A 14727-nucleotide genomic window follows, 5' to 3' on the forward strand; every position below is an offset into this window, starting at 1 on the left:
TTCCTGCTTTTAAAGTTGGGTTCAAATTTCAAAATTGATTTGCTCAAAGAGCTGCAGTTGAAAAAGTTGATCATCTCAACAGTAGGGGGCGCACGAGCAGGTATTTCATCCTTATTTCACTGTGTATGAAGAGGATAACTGTTGAGAATGTAAATAAATGTCGAGTCCAGATGTGCACGGAGTAACACTGTTGACTCAGACAGAATAATTATGCATGTTCCCATGGAGGAATTTTACAAAGGACTGACATTAAACATGTGCTTCCTTTGCTGACTGCATTCGCCAAGTAAATCTGAAAGCCTCAGAAGTGCCTCAATCTTCCTGAAATCATGCATGGTTGAACATTTGAAATGAGCTCGCACATCACCCTCAGGCACTGATTCCGACTTGATTGGGGCAAGGCAAGCTGCAAGTGCTTATTTATACAACTACAACTACGTCATTTGGAGGTTGTCCAAAGGGAGGAAAGAGAATGAAAAGAGTGAGAATTTCATTAACCACATTCCATTAAATTAATAAGTTGATTCCAGGCTAATCAACAAGTTGCCTGATGCTGCGTGGATGGCATGTGTTAAAGAAGCACACCAGATAGATTAGATGTTTGAGAGTAGGAAAAAAAAAAAATCAAAGGACTCCACCAACAATCTATATAATTATCATCATCTGCTGCTTTTCCTCCCTGGCAGAGAAACACTCCATCCATTTGTAGCAATCGCCCGGGGGAATGTTACATCAAAACTAATCATAACGATTAAAATCAGCTTCTCTGCGAGAGGGAGGCAATAGGCAAGTTAGAGGCAGGAGGAGTGAGGGTGTTGTAAATGCAGAAAAAAAAGATTTCTTTATTTTATTTTATAAAAACATAAACTCAACAAACACTGAGGTAGCCTACTGCTGCTGTGATCTGTTCCCTTGCTTGGAGTTGTATCCTGCAGATTGGTTTAGACTGGGGCAGAGACATGAGCTAATTGTATCCTGATCTTTGCCTTGAGGGGTTTCGGAGCCCTGGAGCAAGTATTCTCTGTATTTTGTTCTGTCTACCTTAGCCAAGCTATTGCATTTCTCACTGGTGTAGGAAGAGAAGCAGCTCGTGGGCCAAATCGGACGGAAAAGGTGCACAAAAAGATACTTTATGCCTCTCTATGTATCAGGTAAGCGGAGATTTATTTGGTTTGCTATTATTTCCGAGGCTGGGTGGACTGGGACATTGAGGCACAGCAGCTTTTACGCATGTGCCAAGCGATTCGAGCGGTACACTTCTTTAAAAATTATTTAACCACTTCCTGGCAATTGTTTCTTAGTTACTGTGCAAATGTATGCGCGTGACTGCGATATACGAGGCTTCGATACATCTGGTGTAAATGAACAGCGGATTAGACTGCGATCTTGTCGAGCAAACACTCTACTTGTCCACCGTGTGAATTCGCTTCTGGCGCGTTTCAGGTCCTAACACATCGCCGTCTCCGTGTCGCTGTTGCTGTACAACTTGCTCATAACTTACTCAAATGTGTGTTTGTCGTTTTTATGAAGTATTTTTGAAGTCAGTTTTGTCGTGAAACATTTCTATTTCCTGGCTGCCGCAGATCTTCTAATGAAAGACGCCATTGTGGAGTAATTTTGCCGCAGGCGTTTTTCTTATTCTGTAAACAGGATGTACCTTTTACACACGTCAATGCAGTGTATGTGAATCATGCTTTAATTCAAACCGTGGCCGTGCTAAGAAAATCATATTTATGGATACGCAGATAAAAATAGGAGCGAATTATGTCCTGTCCTGTCCTCTCCTGGCTCTCTGACCGCGCCGTGCGTAATCAACTCCAAGGTCCGACTGAAAATATAGTTTAATAAGTAATAATCTGGACCCGTTTTTCCCATTTGGGCATGTTTTGTGAAAATAACCATCTACTAAGGTTCACAAAGCTTTTACTGGAATATGAATATGTTACAACCCTAACATAAAAACACATTATATCTGGTTACTTAAATGTATCTCACTATATTGTAGGGAGGAGGAGACATTAAATGCCATTTATTAAATGTCACATTTTAAAGAAACCTCTAAGTTTAAGTCACCTGCAATGAAAGTAATTTCTCCCAGTTTAAGAGAGCGATGAATAAACAGAATGAGATTGAGATGTTTGGTTGCCAGGACTGATCACTTGATGGCGCTGTAGCAACAACACGATGCTTATGTACAGCATCTGTACATCTGTGTCCCGGTACAATGACATTTAACAAACACACAGAATCTGGTGGAAGATAAATATTTAAAAAGCAAGTCAGTCAGTCTGCACTTTAGTCCAACATTGGTGCTTTTCCTGCTTAATTGGAAACTCTTGGGAAAAAATGCTGAGATTATATTTCACATTATAGCTCTGCCACTCCTGTGCCTTGGGACACTTTGGTCTGTGCCAGTGAACATGCACCACTGTCTCCAACAGCCTGCAGCAAAACAAAACTGATCACACTTCCTCATCTGTGTTGTCATGCTCATGCACTGCTACAATAACTCCACAAAGAATTATGTTGAAGTAGACAGTTAAGATGCCCAGCTTGTTATATAGGGGTAATAATGCGTTTCTGGTGCTGCTGTGAAATTGGATGTACAATGTAAAAAGTTGTGTCCGTCCCTATTGCCCTTTAGTCATTGTTAATGGAGTGGCTTGGGTTTTACAACATTGTTGATTCTGTAGATCTTCAGACACAGACTGAACAACCATGACCCAGAGGCATTGTAAATGATAATATCCCTTGTTTGCCACCTTTGCTTTTCAGGCTTAAAAAGAGGTCTATCCAGAAAATAAAATGTATCTTACCTCAGGAGCAGGTCAGCAAAGTCGGTTTCCGATGGTAACTTTTTTTCCCGCTAGGCACACTCTACATCCTTTCCCTAAACAGCAAAGTAGTTTTCACACTGAAAACCTTTCTGCATTTTTCGCCACAAATATGCAGAGCTACTTTTCCTAATAAGAAAAAAATAAAGTCAGCTTTAAGTTATGATGTGTGAGGTTGACATGACGCAAACTAAAGAACTATGTGTACATGTCGTATAAAATATCTGTAGTGAAGACAATGTCTGACATTTTATTTAAAAGTCCTCCTTATAATGCCTTACGACCATTTATAAAGTCCAAAGTTATACACACCTGACCAGACAGCCTGCCTACAATATTTACAAAGCATTCTGTCACAACAGCCTCTACACATTATTATTATTTTTTTTTTTGCCTCAACAGTCGGTAGTGGCTGAACTGAACCTAAAGTCTGTATTTGTCTGTGTGTGGACATTTGAAACAAATGGCCATGGGCACCAAAGCAGAGACAACCCATCCAGATTATGTAAATACCAGTCTGCCTGCCTGGAACTGAATGTTAATGCTCTGATCTGAAATGCTAATTGTGTCTTGTTGTGCGATATGTTGAAACAGTGAAGAGCTGCATTGTGGGATGGAAAATTGAAAGCTGGTTTGTTACTGATGTTGATCAGGCCCTTTGATTATTTGCAATAGCAGGCAGGCAATTGCTTCCTAAGATTTAGGAACATTTGTGGATAACACCGTGCATTGGCTTACTAAAATGCAACAGTACTATAGTGTCTGTTCCCTGAGATGTAAAGAAGATGTTAAAATCATGATTTTGCATAAAAGGATTGAAAGACTCAATGCCAGCGATGGAAAAACAACTGGAGTAACTGGAGCAGCCCAAATACTTCAGGCTTTGATGCCCTGTGCCTGTTTTAGATTTATTTGTGCATACTGTGGTGCAACAAAATTACACAAGCTGGATAAACGAGCAAATTTCCTGCATTTTACTTGTTTTACAAAACTTTGGGAACACGTCTACAAAAACCCCCATATGAGAGATTTTTGTAACACTGTGTTTATTCAAAATGGCAACAGGTAGGAGAAAGTGCTGTTGTGGAAAATCGGCATTGCACATCTCGGTTGATGGGTGATATATAAGCATCACTGATCAGCTGTCCATCAGCCTTACTGATGGATTGGTGACCTTTGAACTGTCCTTGAGATTGAAGTTTAAAAGACAGAAATGCGATGTGGACATCAGTCCAAAAAAAGGTCGACAACACATGTACCTTTAGTTACAACAACGCAGTATGATTTTGTGATATAAGAGTATTCCCACAACCCGGGGCCCCCCCTCCACCTACCACCTACCACCTACCCATGCACCCGTTTTCTTTCACTCTCTCTTCTCTCTCCCCTGCAATTTTCCATAATGCCTTACAGATTTTACACTCAATCCACCTTTGCGATGACAAGGCTTTGAGGAAATCCAATTCCACCAAGCTGTTTTCAGAACTTACTCTCCACAGGCACACACTCACTCTCACACTCACTCACATACACACAACCATCTCCACAAATTAGTCAGGGAACAAATTACCTGCATTCTGAGTGTGATCCCACGCACTTTGCCGGCTGCCTTACACAGGTCCCCTTTTGAAGAGCAGCCATGTGATTTCTCTCTCTTTTGCCCTGCAGGCCCCTTTGCCTTCTGCGAGGGATTCTGGAGTTGAATTTTAAAACTATGTATGGCTGCTGCCTGCGCTTATCAGCGCGTGCACAAGCGGCATGCAAATCAGACCAGGATCACACACCGCATTGGAGGCCTACACTCAAAGGCAAGCTTAATTGCTAATTGGGTATCTAGGTGTGAAACTCACACTGCCAATGAGAAGCAGGAATATGGATGTTTTAAGGCCAGTGGTTGAACTAATTAATTTTAATCTGAATGTTATTAAAATGTGTGGATTCCCTGCATTTTCTATGAAGAAAACAGCCCAGGAGAGTGCTGTGGCAGTACTTTTAACAGCAATTGGACATATTGGGGTCTGGTTTTATAATCCATGATGTCATTTGTGTGGTTTTGCAATGCTGATGTGGTCAGCGGAGGTGTTGTTTACACACTGCAGACATCCTGCAGTTACATTGATGTTAATCAGGCATTTAGCCAATGAGAAAGGGAGGGACATAGTTCTGTTTTTAAGCAATGTTAGCTGGTACTTTAGCAGTGATGTTCTTCTTATGTGCAAAAAAGGCACTAAAGTTATTATTTTTAATTCTGAAATTTAAAGAGTGTTTATGCACTTTAATAAAAAATGCAAAAAAATGCAAAAAAAACAAAAAACTATAACAAGCTGCTTTTGTGTGATTAGAAAACTCATGATCAGTCAGGTGCTTCTTAGTGATGTGTGTGTGTGGGTGGAGGGTGTTGTGGGGACATTTATGTCCAGGTAGTTGAGTGGGCTGGTCACCACTTTGGACTTTGTGAGTGTGTTGTGTTGAAGGAGGGATGACCTGCTGATCAATGGGCAGCAACATCAGGAGGAGTGTGATGCGCGCAGAAACTCTGCTCCAAAAGGGCAAAGGCCAGCAGTGACAGGTCCAGATGTGCGCGTGGACCCACATCGCGAAACCAGACTATACTTTCTTGTTGAGTAGGATTTGTTTTATCCTGAAAATGCGACGCACATACCTGCTACTGAAACAGCGACAGCCCAATAGAGCCCCGGGCGCTACAATGCTAATGTTGTCGGGGGCTTTGACTTCTCCCAGCCATTGCACAGAAGCTGCTCTGTGTGACAGCAACGGCGCCGCTCTTCCCCCGGTGATCGCTACCCCGCTTTTTACGCCTCTCCACATTTGGCAGGTGCGTTTGAAAAAGCCGACCGCGTCCTATCTCTTAACCTCAACGTCTGCGCTGTAATGGACGAAACGGACATCATGGATTTAACGCACCAGAAAGCGAGAAAGCGCCCGCGTCCAATCAGTTCTGTGGATGAGTCCATGCACGCTCCCCTCAAACGGCTCCCGATCCGAGCGTCGGAGTGCAGGGAGCCCTCTCTGATGTACAGAGGAGAGCCGGTCCACGGAGCATCTCTCAAACAAAATGACCACTCGTTGACTTCCTCTCCAAACACAGTGATGCCGCCGCAGGTAAACGCGTAAAAGTCTGAAATTGCGAACAAAAAAAGAGGAAATTACTGGGGTAGAAAGTGTCTGGGGTCGTAGTGTCACTTCTGCTTGAGAAGCGACACGTTGCTTGTATTGAATGCAGTATGTGAATACATTGTCTTCCTGCTGTCCTTAAATGTGGAGTGCGCACTATTGTCACGCACCCCCAGTCCCGTTTCCTGTTTTCATTTACATTAAACCCTTTTAAAATAATTTTCTTAAAATGTTTTTGAAATATGTTATATTTAATCACCCTAAGTCATAGAGATGTCACAGACATATTTTCTTCCATCTCCACCCAAGGTCTTAAACTTTTGAGGGGTAAAGTAATTTTCTCCTCAGAGCCCTGACAGAAATTGTCTCCTAATGGTGTTTGTAGGTTAACAGGCGACAATTTCACCAAATCCTATTACCCTGTTCAAATCAAGAGTCATTATTGCTAATTTCCAAGACTATGAGATTGATGCTCCAAATTAATTTGGTTTTGGAGATTATGGCCCACAGGAGTGGATGCTTGCGGGCTGTGGCAACATTCAGGTCAAGGTCAGGCTGCTCTAACTTGCAGAGAATAATATCTTCACTCGTGACTGTGAAGTGTGTTTTGTTACAGGAATTGTTGAGTCTAATTATTTTTTCCAATTTAAATCGTACTTATCAAGTCCCCTGTGGTTGTGTTTTTTATAGTACATCTTGATATGCAGGAGAAAAACTGAATTTCATACATCTATCTGTCTTAACATTTTCTCTTTTGTTACATGTTTTGCAGGATAATCGCTGCAGTATGTCCAGGCCCATGATCACACGATCACCGGTGTCTCCCTTGAGCAACCAGGGCATCCCAGCACCTGCACAGCTCACCAAATCCAATGCGCCTGTGCACATTGATGTGGGCGGACACATGTACACCAGCAGTCTGGCCACCTTAACCAAATTCCCAGAATCCCGGTGAGTCTGCTATACCATGCACCTGTATTTAAAGTGTGATGGAGATAATGTTAGTGTTTTTATTTTTGTGTCTAGTATTTTGCTTGAAACAGGAGAGCATATTGTGGAAGGCGCAGCGTCTTACACATTTTCTTTTTAAAGCCGGATGTATCAGCGTTAGAATGTCATCCTGTGACATTAAACAGCCAAATGTCACATCCCATCAAATCACAGAAATATCTCATGGGTGCACTTGGTGCAAAAACGGAGTATAAAGGAAATGTTTACTGCTTCTATCCAACAAATCTGCAGCATCAGTTGCTTTTTAAATTCACAAAATGTTTCCCCCGTCTTAAGTGAAGAAAACAGTTATTTAGGGGGTATACAATTTAGGAGTTCAGAATGCAGTGCACAGACAAAAGCAACTTGGTTATTCTGACAGATGTCACAGCAGCAGTAAAGGGCCAAAGGGCATGGGGCCATCTGGAGGCTGCGAGGCCTCACTGTCGCTCCCAGCCAGGGCCCGGGGGTGACTGGCACCCTGCCTCAGGCAACCAATCACCAGCTGGCCCTGACCTTTTCAGACCACCTCTGTTTTTAATCTTTCTTTCTTTCTTCCTTTCTTTCTTTCTTTCTTTCTTCCTTTCTCTCTTCCTTTCTTCCTTTCTTTCTTTCTTTCTTTCTCCTTATTCTTTCCTTCTTTTCTCATGGTGGATGGTTGTATCAAGCTTGCTAATCTGTTCATGTGTTCATGTCTGTGCAAAAGTGTGAAAAACATTTCAGAGCTTGGGAAATTGAATGAGTCAGAGCCCTTTGCAGATGTTCTTGCTTAACTGTATGATTCTTGCCTCTCTATCTTCCGTTTACCCTCTCTTCTCTCCCACAATGCAAGGTGCAAAAAACACAAGCTAAAGAGAAATATACTGAAAATGCCGATTCTATAGACTTGTGCTTGCAAAAATCTTGAATGTAAGATTGTTAATGTTGACATTTTGTCCCCCTCCCTCCCTCCCTCCTTTTCTGCCCCCCCCCTCCTTCTCTGTGGGTAGAATCGGTCGTCTCTTTGATGGCACAGAGCCTATAGTCCTGGACAGCCTGAAGCAGCACTACTTCATTGACAGGGATGGACACATGTTCCGCTACATCCTCAACTTCCTCAGGACGTCCAAGCTCCTCATCCCAGAAGACTTCAAAGTGAGTGGATGGCCATCCTAAAAAAACTGTGAAAGTCCCATCAGCCAGTCAGCAGTCCTACAACTTAGCGCACACAATGAATGCTAAGGCCGTGGAATGCCTTTGGTTGTTGGTCCTCTTTGAATTGCAGAAAATGTTTCCCATGCGGGGGACAAAATATCAGGGCAAACAAAGCTCAATCATAATGCCTTTACTCATCATGGGATGAGATTTGGTCCCCTCCAGCTCTCATTGTCCAAAGATGTTTTGATATAGACAAGGAAAACAATAAGCTTGCATCAAGACAAATAAATAAATGCTCTGGCGCCCACGACCACATTGCATGTGCTAGATTTCATCAGCGCTCTGTGATCTCAAGCCAAGTGTCCATCCAGGGTGAGTCTCACTGTATGTGACACATTAGCATTCCTTCTTTTTTTTTTACTCTTATGTGTCATTTAGTCCGTAATTACTTAACTTGCCCTGGGAGAAAACAAATAACCACATTATCTGATGGACTGTCCACAGTGTGACTCAATCAGTAGAAAGCATGTCAGTTAAAATAAGCAAAGACAAAAGACAGACTTGAGTTCAAGCTCAGGCTATGTTCACGTTGAGTAGATTTAGAGAGGCGCATGAGAAAACTTGAATGTGGTGGGATTTAGGCCCTGCAGTCCTGCGGGTAAAGGATCTGCTCCTCTACCCCATGCAACCCTGTGTTACATGTCGCACTACATCTCCTCTACACTGGATCTTTTGTAATTGTAGCTGAATGGTGTCTTCGCAAGGCTTTATTGCTCGTTCATGTAGAACAGTGGTTTTCAAACTTCCTTGTTGTCTCTTATTTGGTTCAAATCCACATTAGAAAGTAAAACACTACCGTAAACGGACTATCTTATTCTGTTTTTAGGTTATTTGGCTCTCTAGTATAGCAAGATTGCATTTTGGCTACCGGCCTTAGCCCATTCAGTGTAGTCTACTGGAGAAGACTGTCCTTCTATTAGTAAGCTTTATTTATTTTTTAAATGAATGAAAGAACAGAGAAGAGATTATAGGCTTTTGGCATATTAGGTATCGGTAAATAAAAAGCTTTTAATCTAATAATACTTTTCTACAAATGATCTTAATGCAATTCACAAAACCAAGCCACTTAATTGTCTCACCTTGTTCTTTTTTTTAAAATGTATATACAGTATGCAAGATTTCTGACTGCCTTTTAACCTGACACCTTTACAGTTTCTGAGAATAATAAACTCATATTCAATTACATTTTTGTAACCCTTTTCAAGAAACAGTGAAGAGCTGACAGGACATTTTTGATAGTAAACTATATTGTGAGTGGTTTAAACCTATTTGCCCCAAGTCTACCTTAAAGAAAACTAATGGTAGGCGACTGATGACAAAACTTGTTGTTGTTGGTTAACCTAGCAAAGTAAGAGTTGACAAAATTGCAATATAAAACAGCACGTGTTAGATAATAAACATAATATACTAATTTGTGAGCACCCTGTGCCCGTCTCCTGCAGGACTTCAGTCTGCTGTATGAGGAGGCCCGGTACTTCCAGCTGCAGCCCATGCTTGCTGAGTTGGACAACTGGCGCCATGATCAGGATCTGAGCCGGGTGTCGCGCCCCTGCGAGTGTTTGGTGGTGCGAGTTGCACCTGACCTGGGCGAGAGGATCACGCTCAGCGGTGACAAAGCCCTGATTGAAGACGTGTTTCCGGAAATTGGTGACGTCATGTGCAACTCCGTGAATGCTGGGTGGAACCATGACTCCACGCACGTCATCCGATTCCCACTTAATGGATACTGCCACCTCAACTCTGTGCAGGTAATGGGAAACAGAGCGCTATACTGTGGGTGTATTCCTCAATAAGTATTTACATTCAAATGTTCGTTAGGTTTGTTTTTCTATTTTTTTCGATTGAGTTAAAGGCCCAAGGGATTGACTGAGGTGATGATCATTCAACTTTTTTCATCTGCCGTTATAATGTAGACTTTAAGAAATGTTCCTGATGTCTGATTGCAAAATCTTATCTTTATTTAATCTAATCAAGTCACAAGAACAGCCTTGCGGAAAAATGAGTTCTTTGATGAGTTCATCAAAGCATCAATTTAGCAAGCCATCATTACACAAGTCTACCACCATCTTTACTTTTTTAAGATCTGACCGGAATAATAATTTGGAGTTTGGCTCTCGAGATGGTGGAACGCATGCTTTCATACATACCATTGTAGCACTTATAATATGGTCCTCGTCTCATCCAGCTTTCATCTGTGTGGGCGTGATTGTTTCAAAGTTTCCCTTTAAAGCTGGCATCAGTGCCGACCCGCAGAAAAAGGGACAGCAAATTGGTAAATGGTGGATTTCAACCCATTTAGTAAAGGAATGGCCGACACCTTGAATTGGGTGGAGAGTTACATGAATGTGCAAACTTAGGGAAAACTGGCTCACAGTAAGAGGAAGTGGGCAATTCAGTTTGCAGTGACACTCTTAAGTAGACTTGTGATGATTCCCCCGAGTGTTTTAGAGGGTTGTTGGATTTATGCTCATTTTTTAATTAAAGCCAAGCAACTTCACATATTTGTGTTTGTTACATCCAAGAAGCAAATCAGCAGAACACATTTTTTCTAAAATCTCTTACCAAATAGTAGTTACGCAGATCCAGAAGACTCCGGTCCCCCACTGCCGGCAGATGCAAGTAATTGAATACCAACAATTCTTTGAGGCTGTGCAGGCCATATGAGGGTATTTTCTATGGAAGCAAACCTCCAGCAAATTACTTTATCATAACCATTCAAAGATATGTTTTTATATATACTGTTCATAGGATTGAATATGATACTTTTCCATCCATACTTGTAAGACTTAAACAAAGTTCTACATTACTTAAATTATGTTGAATCCATCTTTTATTTTCAGCATGTATTTGGCAATATTGTAGTTCCCCGGTTATATATTGATATTCCACTCATTCATTGATGGTAACATCTCCAAAAGCGCATCAATAAACAATGGAGGAGAGGCATAATTGAAAAGATTTCACAATAACTTGGACTGTGTCTCCATCTCCCTCCCAAAAAACACACAAACAAACCCGTCTCTGGAGTGTGTGAGTCGTGGAGAGCGAGCAAGAGAGTGAGCATGCTCCCTGGCAGGTTGTCCCCAGGCAGGGCCCATAATCCTGTTTGGTTATTAAAGCACGCCGGCGGTGGATGCTGTATCTGCGGCTAATGGAGGCAGGGCGGGGGTTTTGAGAGAAGGAAGGGGGGCAGAGAGAGCTGCCAGCAGTAGGGGGACCTTTGTAGTTTTGGCGGAGGCTTGGGCCTGGGGGCTAGGGGAGAAATGGGGAGAGGGGGTTTTGCTCAGCGGCCCACACTGAGCCAAGTGGCAGAGAGAAAGCCTCACTGCTCCCTGGGGCCTCTTCGATGGAATGTGATCCTACTGGCCCCCCGGACACGTCTGTAGATGTCTGCAAGGCTGCGAGATCAGGAACAGCTACACACACACGCAGACAAACACACATGTACACCAGAAAACAATGAAAAGGAGGCATGAGGCAAACGAGAGGCTCTTAGTTTTGTGAAAGTCTCATCCAAATTCCCGTCACTGTCCATATGATGCAACTTACTCCTAAAGCTGTTTCTGTGCAGTGTGTAACTACAAAAGTTTGGGATTTGTGGGTTCCTGTTTTGCAGTAGTAAACTAAAGTTAAATGTCTTAGCACCACATTTTATGGAAAGTGACCGACCTCCATGAAGGATTTTCCAGGTTGGCAGTGATTATCAAAGATAGGAGTAAGCACTTCCTGTCACAAGAGTGTTGAAAAAGTATTCTTATGAAGCATTTTCCTTCGTGATTGATGTATTGCTTCTGACACCTTCCTCTTTCTACCTTTTTCAGGTTCTAGAGCGTCTCCAACAACGTGGTTTCGATATCGCCGGCTCCTGTGGCGGCGGCGTTGATTCATCCCAATTCAGCGAGTACGTCCTGAGGAGGGAACTGAGGAGGACGAGTCAGCGAGGATCCAATTCAAACAGGATAAAGCAGGAGCAGCTGGACTAGAAACTTCCCGAGCAGCAGGAGGTGCTAGACTTTTCTGTGGCAGCCAAACGCTTGAAGCTGCAGAGCTCTGAGGACTCACTTTTTCTTCGTTTCCTTGTTGATGTTTTTGTTTTCTTAAACTTGAGAACCATCTAAAATAAAAATGAAATGCAACAGGAGATTTTTTGCCATAAGAAGAGACAAGACATTTGATAAGTTTGAGATTGCAAGGACATTTTTGAATGTCTAGCCCCCCATAAACCAATTTAAAAAGGGATTTATTTACGGTAGATCCCAAAACAAAGTTTGTTTTAAAACTTGGAGCCTACATTAGGTTGAATATGATTTCTATTATACCCTTATAAATTTAAAAAAGGCTTTTATTTCTTATGTAGTATGTGACATTACGTGTCACCAGTGACTTGGTTTTGATGTCTCACTGGCAAATTGGCTAAGTCTGTTTTTATCCCTTGCTGTAAAAAGGTCACTAATATGTGACAGTACAGAATGTCTCAGTTGTCATAAACAGTTAGTTTCAACAAAGCATAATTTTTCACAAATCACATGATGTTGAATATTGTGATACCAATGAAGTGTTTTCTTTTTTTACTTGAAAGTTTTTTTTTTGATTATGCCATAACATATAGTTGACATTAGTGCCATCAAAGTTAAACCTCAAAGATAGGTTTCTATACGCAGAAAAGAAAATAATTTAGTAAATTATAATATCACAGCATTGGCCTCATTGGGGAGTATGAATACTAGCCCCCATGTGCTACTTTGGGGATCATTTAATTGGATCATAATATTCCTCAGAGTCATGACCTGTAAACTCTTCATTGTATACGTGTTTGTGTTTTTTACATTTAATCTTTTTAAAACAAATGTGTTGCCTGGACAAGACTGAACAGATTAAAGCTTATTGTACTACCCACTCCAAGATCACTTTTACTCGTAGCACATATTGATATGAAGTTGGATATAAAGTATTTCTAAGATGACTGACCCACCTACGCTCCCTAGATTTGAGTAAAGAGGAATGTAGCACAAAATGTGAAATAAATCTCAACTACAGTTGTCATGGTGTCTGTTCGCTGTTTTACATCGCTGTAGGGAGTGCTTTAACAAGTCTGCATGGTTAGATAATTATTCCTTACATTTGAATTTATCCTACATCTTAAAATCCTTTTTAGCATCCAGAGTGTGTTCAGTGGCAAAACACTGCTTTTACATAATGTAGTATGTTAGCTCCCTACAAAAAGGTAAAGCTAACTTTACCAAGGCACTTTACCTTGGAGGATTTATGCTGGTGCAGCAGTGACTACATGGGGCATTCTTTACTTAGTTATATTGAATAGAGCCGACTTCTCCACGCAAGTCCTGTCAGTTGTGCTTCCACATATCCCTGCAGGGCCAAAATCCAAAGTGAAATCCCACACGGAGCCCTGTCGTCTTGTCTTCATCCCTTTTGGCAGAATCTCCACTTTCTTTGGCTATCTACGGTTTATGCTATATGTCTCCCTTTCAGGCCTCTTTGCCCCAGATTCCCTTTTGACTGACTGTTATTCTCATAGGCTAGAGGTGCAACTGTGAGTGGTACACGGCAATGCTTTGCTCTCAATCATAAAATCAAAGTATTCATGGAGCAAGCATCCAACACATCAACACTCAGCTAAAAATATTTGAAGACTCAAAAAAGTTCAACTCAGGACTCAGTTGTTGAAGGCAGTATATCACTGATGGGTATTTAAAACAAGTAACAATCATTCCACAAATTCTTTGACTATTGATTATTTTAAATGAGCAACATATGAAAGGCTAGTTAATCAGTTGCAAAGACTTTATAGGAATTGTATGGGAAAATATAATTTCTCTTGCCAAGAGTTAAATAGGGAGATGATATAATTTACACTTGAACGTGATAACAATCCTTTAATCACATCAACTCTCAGCATGAAAGCAAATACCCGTTATTACCAAAATTCCTATAATACATATCAATAACAGTTATGTAAGAATGAAGATATAGTGTATCAGGGTCGAAAGTTCCCCAATGGTTGTCCATAAAAAATAAACATTGCTTTCCTAAAATAAAATCCTGTTAAGGGTGGTGTAAGAGAGAGAATGAACATGTGTTTAGTTGAAAATTCAGCTACTTTTTGTGCACCCTTTGTGATTTTTAAGTGTGTTACCTGTGGGGCAGCCGGATATAATGAGACTCTGTCCAGCCCTATCTCTTCTCACTTCCTGGATTCACAGTAACTTGAAAAGGAATTAGAGATATCCTCCTCTGCGGTCACAGCCTGTTGGAGAAAAGATGAATGGCATTAAGAGGCTGACTTCCAGTCCTTTAGAGGACAGGGGGTTTTGAGGAGAATAAAGTAATTTGAGATCCTCCTCTTTTCTCTGGTGTGTCTGTGATCATGTCTCTCTCACTCGCTTTCTCGCTAGTGATTATTTCCAGTCATCAAAAGGCAGAGTAGGGCCTGGAGAAAGTGGCCGTGGCCATCTTTCCCTCGCTCCTCAGGCTCTGCTTACTCACCACTAGTGAAGGTCAGCGGATGGACTCATTCACCTCGTCTTCAAATCATCAGCCCTCACAATGCTCG

General features: G+C 41.6%; 1 protein-coding gene across 1 annotated transcript; it reads left to right on the top strand.

The window, feature by feature from the left end:
• The first annotated feature begins 824 nt into the window (after window positions 1-824).
• LOC117489033 (BTB/POZ domain-containing protein KCTD1) lies at window positions 825-13197 on the top strand. Its single transcript, XM_034138266.1, has 5 exons — window positions 825-1151; window positions 6742-6920; window positions 7949-8093; window positions 9599-9904; window positions 11978-13197. Exons 1-5 carry the CDS (start codon window positions 1143-1145, stop codon window positions 12137-12139), a joined length of 801 nt encoding a protein of 266 aa, XP_033994157.1. The 5' UTR covers window positions 825-1142; the 3' UTR covers window positions 12140-13197.
• Window positions 13198-14727: the final 1530 nt, after the last annotated feature.

This window comes from Trematomus bernacchii, unplaced genomic scaffold (assembly GCF_902827165.1).
Source record: "Trematomus bernacchii unplaced genomic scaffold, fTreBer1.1, whole genome shotgun sequence".
In the NCBI taxonomy this organism is placed as follows: Eukaryota; Metazoa; Chordata; class Actinopteri; order Perciformes; family Nototheniidae; genus Trematomus; species Trematomus bernacchii.

Bases quoted from the DNA above. Each gene is read 5' to 3' on its own strand.
- LOC117489033 (XM_034138266.1), top strand. The intron at 6,921-7,948 runs GTGAGTCTGCTA...CTCTGTGGGTAG, and splicing joins ACCAAATTCCCAGAATCCCG to AATCGGTCGTCTCTTTGATG. The intron at 9,905-11,977 runs GTAATGGGAAAC...TACCTTTTTCAG, and splicing joins GCCACCTCAACTCTGTGCAG to GTTCTAGAGCGTCTCCAACA.